General features: G+C 33.8%; 1 protein-coding gene across 4 annotated transcripts in view; it reads right to left on the bottom strand.

Moving 5' to 3' along the window:
* The window catches only part of LOC100643217 (forkhead box protein O), a 299,428-nt gene extending 279,205 nt beyond the window's left edge, over positions 1–20,223 (bottom strand). For all 4 annotated transcript variants that reach the window (XR_001099296.3, XR_001099297.3, XR_007224833.1 and 1 more), the window contains exon 1: positions 18,461–20,223. Coding sequence is in view for 1 of the 4 variants with exons in the window: in XM_012316077.3 (XP_012171467.1) it covers positions 18,461–18,943 (483 nt within the window). In the remaining 3 variants the exon portion in view is untranslated. The remainder of the gene's footprint in view (positions 1–18,460) is intronic.
* Positions 20,224–20,455: the final 232 nt, after the last annotated feature.

Raw genomic sequence — 20,455 nt, 5'->3', positions numbered from 1 at the left:
TAATTTTCAATTACTTTCGGCTAAATTCGATATGTTACTTTCACATGAAAAGTGGAAACTCACTCAGCCAATCGCATGTTTTATCGCAGCAAGCAGCGTATGATCAACACGTGTCATAGAACGTCACTCAAAGGATTAAAAACTAGACAGTACATTAATGTACCTAATAAATTCTACCATTTTTTTTCTAACTTTTAGGTATTTATAATAGATGACTTTCATATTTCGAACTTCCTTCGATGTGTTATAGATAATTATTGGGTTATACTGGAAGTATAATCCGGGTTTTCTGTGACATAGGTATTCCAAGCGTAATAAAAATAGAATCGGATATAATAGGATATGTACATCATCGTGTCTATCGAAACTGATAATTCTTCTATTTGTATTGGCGACTAATTTTGTTTTGAAATTAACATACTCTTCATAGAGTAAACATGAAATTTGAAAGGCGGAGCAAACAACCAAAAATTGCATCACTGAGTATTTGAAGTCGTATCTTATGCGCTATATTTCTCAGAGTTATCAGCATTCGATTTTTACTTTTTGTCATACACTTGATAATTTCTATACGAAAAGATACAGAAGATTTTAGGAAATAAGGTAGTACTAAGGGGCAGTTTTACAGCAATATCAACAGTTTCTTTCCTGTTAAAACCTTAGATTCTACGTATTTTTCCAATGTATTAGCAAAAGTACATTAAATATTGGAGAATTTATTTGAAGCAAAAATATTCAGTTTCGATCGAATTATTCTCTTTCATAATATACTACATATTCAAAACAACGTGTATGTTCAGAATAACTTAATATAATAACTATGTAATAACGAATAAAACTCAGAATGCAGATATTTTCCTTGCGGAAGGTAAGTTGTACATCCTTCCACTGACGCGCATATGTACATTTAGTATTACGCAGAAAAAATTTGCATGGAATTATTAAGTCTTCCCCGTGTTCCACCAATGCAGTGTGTCTCTTTTCCAGATGGTCTATAGAGTCGACTCGGTCAAGAAATCCTGCTAACAACTCTCTTTCTCTCTCTGTGCCTTTATCTACGTCTGTCTTCGAGTACACTCCGATCAAGGCCGTTTCCCGGTGCACGCTGGGAAAACTGCTTCTGCCCGCCGCACGATTTTTCATTTATTATATCTCAGCGCGAGTAACGCAACGGAACACTCAGTCTCTTGTAACCGACGTGAAGCAGAAAACCTGGGCTTGGAGCTTTTATCGCGAAGAAACGCTTTATTAGATGCTTAGCCAACGGGCATACAAGGGGTGCGTGGTATTCTTGTAACAACATTGAGATAAACCGCGATACAGACGCAACGTGCAGCGCACAGGTATATACAGAGCATGCAGCGTGCAACGTCGTACGCTCATCCGTGTGCACCTTCGCTCGACACGCTGTGTGTATCTGTCCACGAAGCGCAACATACGTAACGAATGTGCGATACTCATTAGGAGAGTCAAGGGTATGTTACGTGAAGAGTGCGGTTACGCTCCGCGTCTGACATTACGTCACTGAATGTGCATCTGTCGGTGAACACGCAACAGACGGCCGGAGTTTAGCACGAAGAACGTATAAGCGCCACCGAAACGCGATACCAATTTGCTCGGCTGAAAGGGAAAACGTTTCTTTCGCTTTTTTCCGAATGTTGCTCGATTTTCATCGCCAACGCACATGGAAAACGGTTACCGAAACTCCCCTCGATTTCGTTGTTTTTGCTTTCCTTGCCATGCCAAGGAGAAAAATCAAAAAAGCGTTGATTTTGGTAAATTCTTTTTCAATTTGTGTGAGTTGAATTTTGGAAATATAAATAGTTGAATCTGGAAAAATTCTAACTTTAATCGCACGCCGATGCCTAGAAGTACAATCTACATATATATACAATACAACAAGTATTCGCGTATCACTGTAATTTTTATACTATTCGTATACTAATATACTAAGGTGTTATACCTTCATAAAATTGCTATAGATATATGCACTTCCTTTTTGGTATTTATTGAATAGCATCTTAAATAGATCACTTTTCCGGAAAATTATCTTTTTTAGGAATGAATGGAAATAGTTTCTGCAAGTTCGTAAAGTATTCATTTTCTTGTCATGAGAAAGTGTTTTTTCTTTTTTTAATTAACGTATCGATAAGATGAGATAAATTACTACTGAACGTTGAATAATTTTTGCCAATTTCTCATCGGAATAGAACTTCCTTTTCTCTATAATTGATACATTTGACGTTCAATTAAAAGTAGGATTTATTAAGTAGAGTTTATATAGGCATCAAATAATAATATACAGATAATATCGAGATATATCAATCATAAAAAACAACATGATCTTTCCGCGTATTTCAATATATTAAATTTCATAATATGTACTTAGTAGTAGGTTCATATGAATATGATAGAATCTGATGAACAATAGAATAGATTAGAAGTTGTAATGAAAATAGGAGACCTGTATAAAACTGTGTTTATTAAGCATTTAGTAACCAACGTAAATTAATGAAAATAAAATTCAAAAGTTCAGCTGTTATATTCAAATGAACAACAAAAAAAACATCCTCTTTTTCAATGTTATCCTAAGGTAATGTAAATCATATGTATCATGTGATATTAAAAATAATCTAAATTAATATCGGCAGCACTTAAAATTATCAAAGTCCTCGGATTAAAAAAAAAGTCCAACCATTGCGCATCTTGATTTTACCTGATACTTTCACTAAGTACTCGATCTTCGTTCAAACACATCTATATTATTCATTACAACAACTTATTGAAACTTATGATTATTTCATTAATTGTTGTAGAAGAAAAATTGAGCCGTAGTTTATGAATAGTAGTGAGCCTCAATGATTGGGTACGTACGAACATAACATCGCTTACAACTGAAGATGTATATTGTAAATAGGTACTGTTATACATTTCTTCATATTCATTACCAAACCATTATGGTACATATTTGAAAAATCAAAAATACATTAAGAACACTTCAAAGCAAAATAAATTTCATCGAAGCGCGAGTATTTTGAAACAGATCTTTGTTAATATTTCAATGTGACAAAAAATAATTGGCAAACGATCATCAACTTTTTTGAATTAATGGGTGATACGGTTTTCTTCTAATTTTCCTATTTTGATGCTAATAATAATTGCTGCTAATAGAAGTAAATTTTAGAAGTATATTTTTTCAGAGGTAAACTCTTTGTCTTTGTTAATCATTTATTTCTTGCGTTTAAATATAGTATCATTTCTAATTTGGAATTATAATTTTTTAAGGTCAAACGTTTAACATCAGTTTCTTTTTAGACAGTGTGATTTAAATATACGTAAATGATTGGAAAATAATTAGAAAGTGTAATGAAACATTAGACTTACCAAGTGTTACACTTACAATTATCGAAATTGTATAAGATATAAATAAAACAATTGTAGATATGTAAAGTATTAAATATTTTTAGATGTAAAATATATTTAGATGTAAAGGAAGTCGACTTGGTTAATCTCTCTGTCTATAATTAACTTATCTTTTCTCAACATCTTATATATTGAGTTAGAAATTATAGAAAATATGCATTGCTATGTTATTAAGACGTTAACAATGGAGCAGTAAAATAATGTATACAAATTGTGTAGATGCAATACTCTTAACACATTTGTATAGATTAATTCACATATCGATTTTGTCAAAATAAATGCAAAAGATATGTTAGGATAATGTGTACTTTATAGATACTCACTACAAAAATCAAAGAAAGAAAAGAATTTCCATGATTTTCAAGAAATTGAATTTACAATTTATTGAAAGTACATAGAATTACAAAATTCAGATGGGAGAAGAAATACTAGTGACGAAAAAGATATTACGTAAATCTCTCGAACTTTCTTTTATAAAGAATATTAATAAGCCTAATATTAGGCGCTAATATTAAAAAGCCGAATGTAATAATTTCAACTGGTTAAGAAAGTTATTCATAGTCATCGAGTCGCATCGATTGTTCACAACTTTGATAAACTCACAACGCATTGTTTCCTATCTAAATATCTCGCTACATTATGCTATGAAATAACATTTTTGTTAATGTATTCAACGTTAAAGGATATGTAATAGATTAAAAATATCAATATTCATCCAAATGTGGAAAAAACCGCGCAGGCGTACAGAATCGCGTCACAAAGTAACGGACGTTCCCAATCAGGCCCGACACTTTTACCATATCACGCGAATCTCTGATGTCGCGTTTCAAATGACGTAAGCGTCTGCCGAGTTTCTTGATTACTCGATGGAATATTTTAATTACCGTCTACCTACGTGTTACAAAGTCTTTCGCTTCCAGAATCAAGTTTTCGGACATTATAATGCTGACGACAATCCACCGATATGACGATAAACAACTTTACAGGGATCGTTATTAATCGTCGTATAGCCATCCTGCGAATATTAACCGCGACCTAGCACTGAGAGATAATGAGGACATAATTACGATCGACTTCACTAATCTAGCATTACATACGAGTATTACACGTAACGACCGTGAAACATCGAGCTCGTCGTGAAATACAGTCACGCGAGAGATACTACTTGCTTGATCTCTTGATCGCTTTCGAATACAAAATTCTCGCCTATTACTCGTCAAGCGTCCGAAACGGCGCGGAGCGGCGTGTCGGTAGACAATGCGTGAAAGGTGGTGTTGCGCTTCCGCCAACATTAGAGCTACTGGCAAGAGAGGAGCGAAACGATAATTGCACTTATTCGAGGGTGACTCGTGGGAGAAATTCAAATAACAAAAACTTGTCACGTAACGCGCAACTTCCAGAGTTGCTGAGAAAATCGCCCGAAACGAGAAATTCTACGAGAGAAAGGTGAACCGGTGTTTTGACGACGGATCGGGCGAGGCTATAAACACGATCGGCATTATTCTGTCGCAATTTATGGTAAGTAGAAATCACAGCCTTGCTCCAGGCAAGGTAAATAGAGTGTCGACCACTGCGTTCGGTGAACACTGACAACTGACGGAATGCGTTTTAGAAACAGAACAGGAATTCGCCTTTATATTCGCCGCGATTTTCTTTTCGTCGCATAACCTTTCCGTGGTTTTGGCTACATTCAAGCTACAGAGACAACGAGCCGTGACTCGCGACGCGTTACGAAATCGTCGTTTTTTAGTTATCCTATAAAATTTATTGTCACTAAATATAAAACAGCCGACCTACTATCGTCGTCATCGCGTTTCCTCGAGGGTTCGCGTTACAAACGTCGCGATCCTTGCCGGCAGACGTTCCCAATCGGGGATATTTTCACTTTTATGGTACTACGAATTTTGACGAGAACTTAGAGCAAACTGGAGAACATTTGGATCAGGAATTTAGTTGAAACTTTGAATGCTAGTAAATTTTGTCGTCCTACTTTAAACAAACGCCACGTTATGGGATTAGATACTCAGTATTTTTCTAGATATGCATTTATGAAAACTTTATAGGTACAAAAATGTACATGTGCATAATGCGCAAAGAGGTATAATTTATACAATATTCAATAAGTGAAGCCCATATTTAATTCTGCACTTGCATAAATGTCCCCAGTCTACCCATGATAGAAGTTTAACTGTAACTTTGTGTCTGTTCAAATACAGTTGCCATCAGACTCTGTAATATATAATTTACAAATATTTTTATGAAGATAAAGGATATAATTCAGCAATTCAGCAGTATTCAAACTTTCAATTAAATGAATGACAATCGAGTCTTGTACTCTATTGCACTCTATATGTCAGTAACATACGTTTCTTAAGCTAAACGCTAGGTCTAGTAGGACAACATCCAATTCTACTTCGTTGCCGATACATTACAACCTATATATACATTACAACAAAGGGAAACGCAATTTAAGCTATTAAGGACTAATGTTGCGTTAACGCAATATTCCACTTGCAATTTTTATCGATCAATCTATATTTCCGAATTTTGTTTTATAACATCGTAATTATGAAAGGGAATTGAATCCCAGGGATTTACATTTAGTTCATCTAGATTCTACAATTTTATAGAGTTTAGAGAATTTAAAGCCAAATGACAAGCTGTTACTAGATCTTTAATAGATTAACACGTTTCTCAAAATTAGTGCCTTTGGCCGACAATTTTTGTCCCTTGTGACTTGCAATCGAAGCAGGTGGAAAAGTGGGCGACTGAAAAAAGCGAAGGAAGCTTCTACCGGTCCTGATGGTCGTCGGTCCGAAAGTAAGCGGAGGGAGAGATGACCTCAAGATGATGATATCGGCAACGTGGTCGTCGTAGGGTCGTACACAGAGGTGGCAGAGAGAGAGAGAGAGAGAGAGAGAGAGAAAGAGGTAGAGAGAAGAGTGGCAGGAAAGGAGATCGACAAGGGAGACGCGGCAACGACGCGACGCCAGTGTTGCCTCGTGCAAAAATAACGTGGAAAGCCTGCTTTAAACTCAGCCGACCGCACTTACTCGAAATATACGCAGTGCGCGCCTGCCGCTTCTACCAAATCATTTTTAAATCTCATTGAACAGTAGACAGCTTGGAAAATTCGCATTAATTGCGCTATGCTTCGTTAATGACGATTGTGTAATGTGTAACGTTGTCTAAATACCGCACGGATAAAGCGACGCGGCCTAGAACCGCTTTGATTCTCGACGTTTGCGTACACGCCGTAAATGGACGGCGCGGAAACCGATGCCTCCAAGATCGTTCGGTTAATCTTTGCTTCCAAACTGCCCGATTATTTTTAGAGGAAACTCTATTGGCGTTCCGTTCAGCTGTTTAACGGAAACGATTGAATTAAAGCTGTTCGAATACTTCGGAATTCATAGAATTTGGGGTAAAGTCGTTCACGATCCTTCGTCGAGCGGAACACGATATCCAGTTAAAGTACCAACTTTATTCTGCGAAAGCTTTTTACTCATACGCTTTTACATTGGATATACGTATGAAATTTATATATTTTTTAATTTTTATTTAAAATTAGTTAATATTTAGCTATGTTATAAATACAGTAAAAAAGTAGGTTACGTTATAAGCAACTAAAATTTAATTATTTATAACAAGAACGTCGATTTAAAATTCGATCCGTTAATGGGAAGTTTGGTATTGTCCTTTCTTATTATTCGAAAAAGATCGAATAATAACAATAAAAACTGAAAGAAATTGTTACTTGAATATCATTATCTATAAAATAGACCAAAATAAATAATCTTCTTTCATATAGAAACAAAATTAATCAAAGGGTGCGCAATAATTGGATCGGATAATGGAAGTTCTATTACACGTGCGATAACGAAAAAAAAAAAAATGAAGAATGTTAGTTAAAATAACTATTCTTTCATGTGATACAAATTTGGAAAACTACATAACCAGTTACTAATCACACACAGCTGCTAAAGAATTATTTGATTACCTAGATGCCTTTGTCGGAGCTTTATTTGAACTGTATCTCTATTGATATACATCAATAAATTCCTACAAAGAATTCTGTGTATCACATTCCCTTATTCTTTCTTATTTGCTACTCCTAAGAGTTCATTATAACATTTTATGGCATATACAATTTCTCACTTTAATATTCGGACAACTTTTAAAACAGAATAACTTCTTTTGAAGTGGACCAAACTTCCTTTTTTCAGAAGTTGGAAGATTTAGTTTGCTAAATGACGCGTTAAAAAGATTTAGAACTATTGCAACTTATCGACATCGTGAAGAAAACAGTAAATATCGCTTCTTCCAACATTTCTTTCTGAGCTTGTAATGAAAATGTAGCCTATACATGCTGAAGATTTCATCATAATCGGAAAACATTGCTATGAGGTACAAACGGTAAAAAATCACAGATTTTCACGACTTTCGGTTAATAATTGTAAGCAATCTAAAGATTCTTATTTTTTGCCCGTGGCGTCAACCGGTTTCGATAAAATCTTTAGCATAGGCTACGACCTACAACCTACAACTGACATAAATCTACAACTATAGGCTCGGAAAGAAAACTAAAAAGCAATCTTTACTATTTTCTTCGCGATGCTGATAAATTTAAGTTGATCCAAATCTTCTTTACACGCGATCTAATTAATTAATTCTTCTAACTTTCCAAAAAAATTGTCTTAAGTCACTTGAACGGAAATTATTATTTTTTTTTTTTTTTTTTTTTTGGAGAACGTCCGAATATTAAAGTGAGTAACTGCAGATAAATATTTCCGATATATTCATTCATTTAAAAAGATACTGTCGTAACTCAAATTCCTTTCTTCTGAAGAGTCGGGCCAACTTACATAACGTTAAACATTCCATAGTGACAAAATATATGAATAGAAGAAGTCGTTATACGAAATTCAATTGAATATAATTTTTAATTATTACTTAAAATTAGAATTTTAAATTGTTCTATGGATCGTTCTATCGTTCGAAGGACAAAAAATGTATCTTTGAATATCGCATTATAAAAACAAAATAGGAATAAACCTATTCATCATGCAGCTGATTGAATTTACAAATAGTAAGATTTTTCTTATTTATAGCTGTTCTGTTCTCTCATAAAACATTTAATAGTAATACATGTATGTACATAGTGAAACATCGAATAGTATCTGTGTGATAGATAGAACAGTAAGGAAAGAGTCCTGTATCGACAAGGACATTCGGTGCTTATGTTGTCAGTTCGTATCCAAACAGGTTATGAGAACAGTGCTTTTTCTTTTCTCTCTAAAATTTCTCTCTAAAAGACTCATCCTGCGAAGAATTACAATTAGACAAAGATAATAAAAAAAGAAAACCTTATGCTGTTGATAAACGGAAGAACTTGCGGATAATATCTATCTATCAAATAGATATTATTTAAAAGATCAATAAATAACGAATTTTCCTTATATTTTTATAACGCCTGTGTATGATGTCAACGTTATTTTAGAAAAAATAGTGAATTCCACTAAAAAGAATTTGTAATTTCTGACTACAAAAATATTCTCTGTATATTATGCATATGGGCATGTTTGTTCAAACATGTTTTGACACCTTCAGGTACACATTGTATGAAAAGAAAACATTCTTGTCCAGAATGACGATTTGCGTATGAAAAGTAACTTGTTTATACAGATTCGATGCGATAATGAATCATCCGACAGTCATATTGATTAACCCCATTAATTGAAAGATACAGAAAAATGATACTATTATAAATATCAGTTTTTCACAGTTTATCTTGAAATTTACTATTACTTATATCATTTCTTGAGATAAATAAATTTTGAAAGCCAGTCAGTTATTTTTTGGCAATTAAATATAAATCATGTAAAATCGTGTACCTGGATAGCAATATTTAAAAATTTACGAAAAGTAAAGTTGACCAGTTTGATTTTTATATAGACTACTTCATTTATTACACTTCTTTTTTAATCGTTGTCCCAAAATCAGTCTTTATCATTGGAATAACATATCAATCTATCAAGACTATAGAATTTTCACACTTGTATTCACTTAACTGATCCAACAGAATCCTGCATAGTAGAAGACCTCTAATTATTTTGAACAGTGTATACAATATTAACATTATGATAACCGATGAAATTTTTTGAAGTTTTCTTTTAAAGTTCTCTTGCAGATCGAGAAAAATGTTCTGTAACGTACTATATAAAAATAATATATTTCAAGGTACTGAATTTTTCTATAAATATAACAAAAATTCGATTATTAATTAAAATTATGCTGGACTCTAGCTAATTGTCGATTTAAGAATGTTTCCTTATATCCTAAGAAGGTTTTCAAATTTAATTCTTTATTATCAATGCAATGGTTTCCTCAGGAAAATTCAGAAGCTGTTCATAGTTCGTGAAAATCAACTGCCTTTAGAGATGATACAAGAATCAATGCTTCATTCTATACAATACTGAAAATTGATAAAAATTTGTAGTTACTCCTACAGCTGTTGCACAAGAATCCTCTAAGGAGGATTCCATATAATATTATTTAGATAGATAATACAAGAGTTCATAAAACTAAATTGCTTTTAGAGCTATTACGCGAGAATTTCAACTTTATTTCATATAATACAATACCAACTGATTAATATAAAAATTCATAAAAATTTATAAAAATCAGTTAGCTTTTGAATTCTGCACAACGAATAATACAAATCAACTTTTATTCGTTAAAGCATATGCAGAAGACGATGATGGATAATTCGATTCGCTGGTATGATAGAGCATCAAATAGAAGATTACAGATCAACGTGAATTTCCTTCGAATTCCTTGTTGTTCTATAAACGCGAAACGCTTTTCACCTGCGTTCAAAACGGCATACAATCCAGAAAGAGTAACAGCGAAATAAGAGGTCATGCTAAAAGAATAATACGTTTGGGGATACCAGGGATTCTCGGACGACGTCTACACGCAGTTGCCGATCGTTAGAGCACAGCTGTCTAATCGTCATGGAAGAATACTGTGTTCAGAGCTTTGTAATGACGGGTACGACTTGTGTAAACGAGTACTAAAACCAGACGGATGAGTGACCTCTGCTGGTTTTCACGGCTCTCGAAGCTTCTTCGCACGAGCTGGAGATTCTACAACTTTGAGAAATCGGGCTAGACTTGCCTGACGCGGTGCTCATATTGCTTAAGGGCTTTTCATGTTTCGAACCAAACCGCGGAGACCTTTCCTTTACTTTCCTGTTTCAATAATATCCGACGAGTACCGGCATTCTTTCTGGATATCCTTGACTGCTTTCGAGCTCCAAGGTTGAATTTTCAATCAAAATTTTCAACCCGACTGTGGAAGTCTGAATAACGAAATCACCACGACTTTCGACTAAATTGACCGAATGTAATAAAATATGACATTGCGCAATGAGAAATGAATTAATAAAAAGAAGAAAATTTTAGAGAAATTGATCATTATTTGCAAAATGGTGATTAGACTTGAATGCAAGATCCATCATGTATGTACATGTGAATAATTAATTGCTATTGTACTATAGATTTTTCACAAGATTTTTTTTCGTCCCCCATTATCTTGAAAAGTATAGTTTCAAAAATATATGCATACACAAAATCCTATTTCCCAATTCTCAAGGTTAATGATAACTGAGAAAGCTGGGAATCTTCACAAAACTATATGCATACGCAGTTACAATCCATACCAGAATTAATGCAAAAGCGCTTCTTTATTATTCTTCTAATTTGCGGAAGTTTTGCGTGTTTATCAACTTCTCGTTTATCCTACATACTTTTATAACCCGATTCATTGTAATACAGAAGTTTTTTAATTTTCTTATTTTGAATTAGCATATTGCCCGAAATCATGGCAGCTACGAAAACTTTATTTTTAATCTTCTACACATTGAAGATATTTTAAGGTTCATTAAACTATCACTATGTCTGCAGATCATATAGATACAATATCATCTCTGCTATCCTAGTAAACAAATCTTTTAATCAATCCATCTGTCAAAAGGTCGGTAGAAAACAGAATTGTACTTTGTACACGATTCCAAAACATTATTTCACAATTTTAAGTAAACATATTAAGTTGGCAGTAAATCAATAAATGGCAATATTTGGATTTTTTGCCACATCCTCTATAAGGATCGAAAGTATGTAAAGTTTGCTTCCATTCAAAATAAAGCAAATGATGCGGTGATACAGTAATCGTTGAAACGTTAGGACTGAATCTCAGAATTACAGCCGCCGTACACAATAGTTATGCACGTCGCAGATAATACCGATCTATCCTCGTTTATTTATAATCTTACTTATACACGCGACCAGCCGCGAGTAGAAACACCACGCCGGAGATACAGATATTTATACACAGACATCACGTGATTGCACACTGTTTCGCGCCTTGCAGTGAACTTTGCAGCTACACTAAATGGATTTTTCGCAACCGGCTCCTTACATGTATCGCTGCTTTTCGAACCTCGAGAGCAGACGTGTTTGCGAACCACCCTTTGTCTCGCTTCACAGTTCACTTGAGAAAAAGTCCACCATATAGACAGTTATATCCGTGAGGTATCCTCCTCCGTGACGAATCGCGTCAATAAATTTTTTGAAAACTTATTGTTGATAGCTGTAAAATTCTTACCATTTGTTTTTTCATATCTTTATTATAACTGTTTTATAGACGATGCGAATAATTTTTCTTGTTGATAGTAATTTCCCTTTCTATGAATTTTATTCAAATAATGAATTATAGGAAGGAACAATTTTACATCTTCAGTTGTATGGAAACTATACAGTAATTTTTTGTATATAATTAATTAAAGTATCTAAAGGAACATAAACGTGCAAGCTTCTCTTCATTTCATTTTCAATTAATTTTAATTCTAATTAACTTCTAATTAACTTTACGTTTTTTATATCGATTTTATAACACTATTCGTTACAAACCTTATTCTTGGAAATTCTCTCAAGTAATTAACGGTAGGATAACATTCCTATAAATATTGATATATTTTAAAATATTTTCTTTATTTAATTCTAAATCACTTCAAATATTCTACGTACAGTTTGCATCGTTCATTGCTCAGTCTCTGCTTTGAGAATTTTTATTTAATCGATCAATTCAATAAACCTATGCACATGCTTGTAAAAAAAGTTGACATATTTTAAAATCAAAGAAAAAATCTTCATAATTCATCAAACATTCATTAATTTTATATTATGTTTTTCCTTTCATTCATAAACTTTATCAATTTTCATAGTGTTTGCCATAAACCTGTGCGTTGTTTAAAATTGTATTAGTCACATCATATCTGTTTAAAGTACACTTACAATTCTAAAAAAAGGAAAATATTAAAATAAGCCAAATGAAACAATAAAAAAGCAGCTCTACTCTCCAATAATTTAAGTAAACCATAAAAATCAACTCAAAGTCAATTAAAATCAAATCACTTTAACTAATCACTTGAATATTTGCAGCAGTCGTTTAAACATTGGAGCTGCCTTCCTATTGGTGCAAACTTCTCAATTATATAGACTACTTTTTATAAATATGTTATGAAATTTCATTAATACTGGAAATTTGAAATGTATATAAAAACTACAAAATATTTAGTAAGTGGAGTATTTAGCAAATACGTATATATTTTTCAGAGATCATAGAGGAAATTTAAACAATTATCCATTACGTCAATAAGCCTCGATATTCGATGGGACCATCTGTAACAATTATATTCATGCTGTAAGTACATTAGTTGTTTATTAAATATATGTTTTGTAATAAACATCTTGTAATTTCTATATATAATATTAAACATTTTTAGCTTGCTTTTGAATTTGATCTATATAATTATGACAGTTGTATTTCACTGCAGTACCAATGAAATTTTAAGTAATTTATATAATACCTATATAAGTTAAAGTTTTCTGTGGTTTATAATGATCAAATTCTTACGTAAATCGCTGTTTGTGTGAAAAGCACAGCGCGGTACTTCAAATGCTTTCCAAGCTTATTTACCGTATTCTTGTAATAAATACAATATAAATGTGATATATTATTCATCGATACCTATATTTTGCGGAATATTAAAGTAAACTGAAATTACTTAGATCAGAAGGATATTTGAGACAAACTATATAATTTGCCCTGTAATTTTCCAAATTCTATTAGGAACAAGTTTTAAGTGGTCCACATTTGGAAACAGAGTATCTAACTTCGTTATTAGTAGCATAATAAATTGTGAAATAGGTCGTATACTTACATTAATAGTTCGATGGTCATAAATTTCTAGGAGGATATAATTTCTACTCATCAAAAGGAAAGTTTGCTCAACTGATGTTAATATTCTCAGTTATAATAATCATAATTCAGTAGCGCGTGTAGTGTGCATATTGCTTTATTTATGGATGTAATTGTGTTAGTTTTTATATAATACCTTCTCCTTGACTGAAATAACCGTATCACGCGTAGGGCTCTTCAAGTTATATCCTCATTTTTCATACTGTTTCTTGTTGCATTTAGAGCATACAATGTTTTTCATTCTTTCATTGTCATATTGAAGACTAATTATGACCCCTCTCTTTGTTAAATATGTTTATTTTATTGATACAGAAACATAAACTTAAATAACATACCGAACATTCTTCAGTTATCTTGCCAAATTACAATAAGTTCCAAAAGAATAACAATCGTGGAACTGCTACTGATTGACAATATATCAATACTAACAAATAATGCACGATAAGTTTTATTATTCTATGCAAAGTTTAAGATTGAACTTCAAAGTGTTGAATCTTAACTTAGTTCACTCAAATAATACCACCTGATCCTAATATTCAACGAAATATAGATATCGATACGTAACGGAAGCACGATTGATGTTTATCAATCTATTATCAGACAAATACAATCAAATATTCTTCTTTAACAATAAGGAGGCAACTCCAATATTTATTGATTTGAAATTGTATCTATTGAAAGAGAAAGAAAAGTATAGGTTTTATATCTCTATTCCTGAAATCGCGACGATATAACCGACGAAGCATCGCTGTTTACCGGGAGCCGTTTTATTTTTCTCGATTTCAGAACTCGCAAAAGTGGTCCGCTTTGAGGGAAAAGTACCACCGCGGGAAAAGTTAACTTCGCCAACTGTTAAACCGCGGTAAATCGATAACATGCTTTTTTTAAATTCCGATGAACGGAGATGTTGCACACGCATCGTTAGAAATCAGACCGCGGCTACACTAATATACATGAAAGACCGCACGAGCAGCCAACTTCTATCAAGATTTCGCCTGCGATTTTTACATTCATTATTCCCTGGCTGAATTCGAACGGGAATTTCGATTCTCCAAGCGAGAAAGCGACTGCATGAAATTCTTCCGATTTCAGAATGCCAGAAACCGTTTTCCACGTGAAGAACAGTCACGCGTAAAAATCTTTTTATGCCAGAGATTCGATCGAGAGAATAAACAACTAAAATCGGAAGAAGCCGTATGAATGAGTGCGTATGAAACTCACACAGATAAAAGTACGTCGCAAGAACGTGTTTCCCTACTCCACCGTTACCTTTCTACATGCCGCAAATATATTCTATTCGTTGTATTGTATGAACACTATCGTTCATAAATACCTATTTAAACACTTTAATCAATTTATATGAGCAGTTTTTGAATTTTATTAAAATATACAAATTAATAATGAATTAATATAATAATTAGAAACAACACTTACTACCTTCTTATAGTATTTGTTGATTAGAAATTATAATATGTATAATATACAATTTACTAAACATTTTATGGAAGGTTAAAATAATATTGTAAACTGTAATTTATTTAGGATAAAAGAATTACGCATAAATATTTTGTATAGATGTTGAATTCTACTAAATTTACTTTATAGAATAAAATTGTACAGTGCAATATGCAACACATATTTACTGTTATATTTATATAATATATATTTATATAATAAATGGTATGTACATATATCTATTACTTAAATACCATTGCTTACATTAACACCATTGGTATTTCTATTAATCTAAGAAAACCATCTTAATTTAACTTATAACTCAAACATTAAATAATTACAATACTAGCTAGTTCTGCAAAGTTTGATAATTACATATGGAAACTACAGGGAAAGATATGTCACATTTTTGGAATTTTCAAGGAAAATAATTTTAAAATTCAGTACACTGACAATTTTTCTTATAGTAGCAATACCAAATCTTTGTTTGGTTTCCAGATTAGATATATATTTGAAGAAAGATTGATAGTCATAACATTAATTACGCCGTTTGGTAAATATATATTAAAGCATCGCCTCTTAACCATCGAGCAGCAAAGAAATTAGAAAATAAAAAAGTCGATTTATCATATTTTTTCAAATAATCTTCATATGCCAGATTTATTATTGCATATTGATCTCAAAAAATCTATTCGTGTGGGTCGTAACATTATAAATCACACCGGACAAAAGTGATAAGATTTTAATGATATCCGATATCTAAAAGAAAGTAATAAATACAACATAGTTAAAAAAGAAAATAATAGGTATATCCAATAAAAAGGAAATAACAAAAGATTTTGTAAAAAGACTAAGGATAATATTGTAATCAATATTTTTGGAATGATCAAGAGAACAGAAAATATAGAAATTCAATGCAATTTAATTTAAGAAGTGTGTCTAATATTTAAAAACTATTGTTTTATTTTAAATATGCAAGTAAAATTCCTTTATGATTTTTAAATTACTCTCTTATGCGAAATAAACAAAAATGTGACTCATATTCACCCCTTGTAGTTTTCACACCATTATCCGTAGCTATGGATCTGTAGCTATGGCCATGAGAAACAAAATCATTGCAGTACTATTTATCCGTAATAATTTTCTAATCAGAATAAAAATGATAAAAATTAGCAAGTGCTTAGATACTTTTTGACTTTTCAATGTATATTCATACCGAGAAATCTAAAACGCCTCGCTGGCGCCTTTCTCTTTCTTCCTCTTTTTCTCTCTTTTCTATCTCTGTTACTCGTATTCACGGTCAATGTTTTGGTGGTGACGAGAGAATACGAGTTGTCGAATCTCAATTGAATCGCTGTAACCAGTCGCGAGCACAGTCATGTAAACCAACATTGTTTACTAAAAAGCGAAAGCTCATTAACTGTCTGACCATGAAAATAGTTGCTTCTAATTGTTCACAGAAAATCTTACATCGATCACTTATGTGTGATAGAACAGTTAATTTCTTGCTATCAGTCATGTCTTGAAACCTTACGTATGATATTTCGCTGATTCTTAAAAATTTTTAATCCATTTTAATTCATAACTTGTCTGTATCTATTATTTTAGAATTTGTATTATTTAAAATCTGACAGATTTTACATGTACATGGAAAAAGAAAAGAGCACAAGGGAGATGAAACTTTCACGTGTTTAGTCAATTCATTTTAAAGCAATTTTCATTTAATAACTTCTAAATTAATATCTTTAATACTAATTAATATTAATTTTGTGAGTCTTACAGCTTTTAAACCCTCAATAAACAAATATTTTGTCTTCTCATTATGTGTCATATAAATACCAGTCGCTGTAATAAAAATATTCGACATGCGGGCCTCAGGCAAAATCTCGGATTTTTGATCCTTTATAGGAGATCAATTTTGAAATTCAATATGAATATGTTGTCTATTAATTTCACATCAAAACTATCTTTTTATAGAATTCTAGAATTAATCCTGTTGCGTTCCTTCAAACATTTCCGATCAATTCTATTTTTACGCTGTTAAAATATACATGTATTAATGTTGAAGAACATATGAAAACCTCATTTTTGATATACTTCGAGAGGTTTATATTTTCGAACCTATTAGATCATTTTCTATTTCAATTATTTCATATTTAAATTCCTTTTTTTTTTTTAGTCAGCCAGTTACATCGAAGTTAAAAAATTAACAACGATGAACGATATTTATATCTTTTCCACGTGATTGGAAAGTATATAATTTTATATATTCGCCAATAAATATTCAATTCTGGCTAGATTTGCATGAACAAATGGAACATAATGCTGACAAATGATACGAGACACACCCTCCGTTCGCGAGTATCAATTTTGAATAATTATATCGACGACAAAACGTGATAACTTTCACGCCGCGAAATGTTGAAAATTTTCAATTAATCAGTTTAAAAGTAGAGTTGTTTGGTACTAAGAGCATCGCAAGTATCGCCACAACGCGCATGGCTATTACGTAAGATCTAGGCGGGAACGCGAAAACAGCGGAAAGGTATAGATGGTAACTTTCTGCTGTGGATTTTAGTAGTGTCAAATACATTAAAACTACCATAAGTATTGCACGATTGAACTCATATTATTAATAACATTACAACTTAAGAGATGCAAGCTATTAATATTAATAAATAATCTTTTACAAAAATAAGAAAATTGGTAATAAGGCATATGAAATTTTTAAAGCAGATTTTACCAAGTACAGATCATTTGATTATCCAATATGGAGTAAAACTGTAAAACTGTACAAGAGTTTCTAACCTACAATATATAACTTGTCAATTCACTCGCGTTATTTGTTTGTAAATTACTATAGAAGAGAGTGCTATATTTAATACAAATGAAATTTTTATTTTCTAGTCATTTTACTATAAATCAATTATTTGTAATGTAAAGGATTAAATAAAATAAAGTTAATTAGAGACTTTCAATAAATGTAGCGAGATACCCTAATATTTATGCCCGATAATATAAAATATATACATGTTTCTCAACGAAAAGGAACGGAATATTGGGAAAATATTGTCTAATAGAATTAAATTACGGATATTTATGCAAATCCATATTTTTAGAGATCCGTTTCACTTTTCACTATTTTTGGAAATCACGTATATCAGTATCGGTACGTCTATGTACATTTCAATTTTCCACAAAGACATAAACATCCGCAGTCTAAATACAATAGACGCACAAGGAAGAAACTAAAACTAACCTTCCAACCAGCGCTACTGTTGCTTTCTCCCTTTTCCCTGAAGTATGGTATATTCTGCATCATCCATTCGTAGATCTGTGAGAGCGTCAACCGTTCGTCGGGGGCGCTGGTAATGGCTTGAGTAATAAGATCGGCATAACTGTGATTTCCCCAGGCGTTTCGTCGGGACGAATTCTTCTTGACCGGAAGCAGGCCAGTACCTTGGCCGAGAGAGCCATGCTGAGGCGGTGTGCCACTTTCGACGCCTTCGACGCCCTCTTTGCTAGCCGCTACACTCGGCACCACGTTTCCCTCGATATATTCCTCCGGTCTTGGCAGCGGCCACGTGTGCGACCGTGCTCTCGTCTGAGGTTCAAACCCGCTCTCAAGGTCGTATGGTACCCCCTGCTGTGGTTGCAACCCGGTCTTCGACCCCGACGCAGAAACCGGCACCGAGTCCATCATGTTCGTCTCCTCTGTGTACTCCACTTTGATACCGAGCATCTCGCGAGGTGCTGTGTCTGTTCACAAATATCGCGCTGCTTACCGAGAATCCGCGAAAAGTCGCCGTAATAGTCGATGGTCGCGCTGCGATCGAAACTATCGATATCACTAACACTGCCACTTCTACGGGTTAACAACACTACGCCGCTAATAACAAATCGAAACGAGAACCGAGGGAGGTCACTTTTATTTATTTATTTTATTAAGCCCTGTGTTCTTATATTCACGATTTGTCACTCGATTTCCCTTACCGGCGCGCGACCAGAAATAGAATAAATAGCACATGAATGATATTGCACGCACAATATCGAAAGATATATTGTTATTTTCGGAGAAAACGAGATGAAAGTAAACTAACTGCGAGGAAAAGCAGAGTATCACGGATCACTCGAATCGAACTCTCCCGCAGCTGGCAGCGGACCGACCGAGAATACGCTACGATGTACGTTGTTCTGCGTGTCGCGAGCAAGCGAGAAAGAAACTGAGAAAGAGAAGCAGGACGAGAGAGATAGGCGATTACGAGAGAGGGGGCAGACCACGTGGTCAAACTCACTGTTTACAAGCCGCGCCGTCGGTCACGTGGCCATGTTTTGATAAAGAACTTGGCCCACTGCGAGGAGAGAATCTTCGACTTTGTTGCCTGGCGGGTTTTATGTACACAGAGTTGCAAAAACTTTTTGCGTTGAGGGACAAGTATTCGTGTCGTGCCAGTTTCCGTGCACGATCTTGTTCGAAGTGTGTCGGCACAATTTCAATGATCGAAGTAGCGATTATCGATATGCTCCCTGCTCCAAAATGAGTGCCTTCCTTCCTACTTCTCATCGATGTCCCAATCGACCTATTCTCTCGGTTCTTCTCAGAATAGACACTTTGGACAGTTAGTGCGTTTTTCTTCGAAGTCAAGTAGATCGAAATGATTCAAAGGCGTCAGACACTAATGTATGACCTCTCGTATTTTGAGAGTACGATCCAATTCGTTCTAGCAACATTCGTTTATATCGAGAATGTGGCGAATATTTTCATGAACGGCATGAACGTTCCAAATATGTTCTAAACGTATGTATATCTGTATTAGATACGCGCACTTTTATTCTTATGAAAATCAAATCACCTTACTCCTTTATACAACTTGCCGGCAATGCAGCGCGGCGAATACTGACGAATTCTTCTGACCGGCAGCCGGAACTGACCGAACGAAGCCGAAGTTACGAGAAGTGAATTCGTGGCGCCTGCCTCCGCGCATTTGAGAGAGACGAGGATAAGACGACGAGCAACGGTACGAATCGGAGAAAGAAGGATCACTGAGAAGCGAGCGAGACCGACTGATCGACCATTCTAATACCCAACAGAGAAAACTGGAGGGAGATCACGAGCATAGCGAACGAGCTATCTGGTGGGTGGTTCAGCGACGTGGGAGGGATAACAGAAAGGTGGGGGCGAAGTAGCGGAATTGGAGGAAAGGAGAAAAACGTGGCAAGTGAGCAAGCTAGGTAACAAAGAGGTTAGCGGAAC

This window comes from Bombus terrestris, chromosome 7 (assembly GCF_910591885.1).
Source record: "Bombus terrestris chromosome 7, iyBomTerr1.2, whole genome shotgun sequence".
Lineage (NCBI taxonomy): Eukaryota > Metazoa > Arthropoda > Insecta > Hymenoptera > Apidae > Bombus > Bombus terrestris.
The sequence above is the reverse complement of the archived record's forward strand: the minus strand, read 5'-3'. Positions and strand labels throughout refer to the sequence as shown.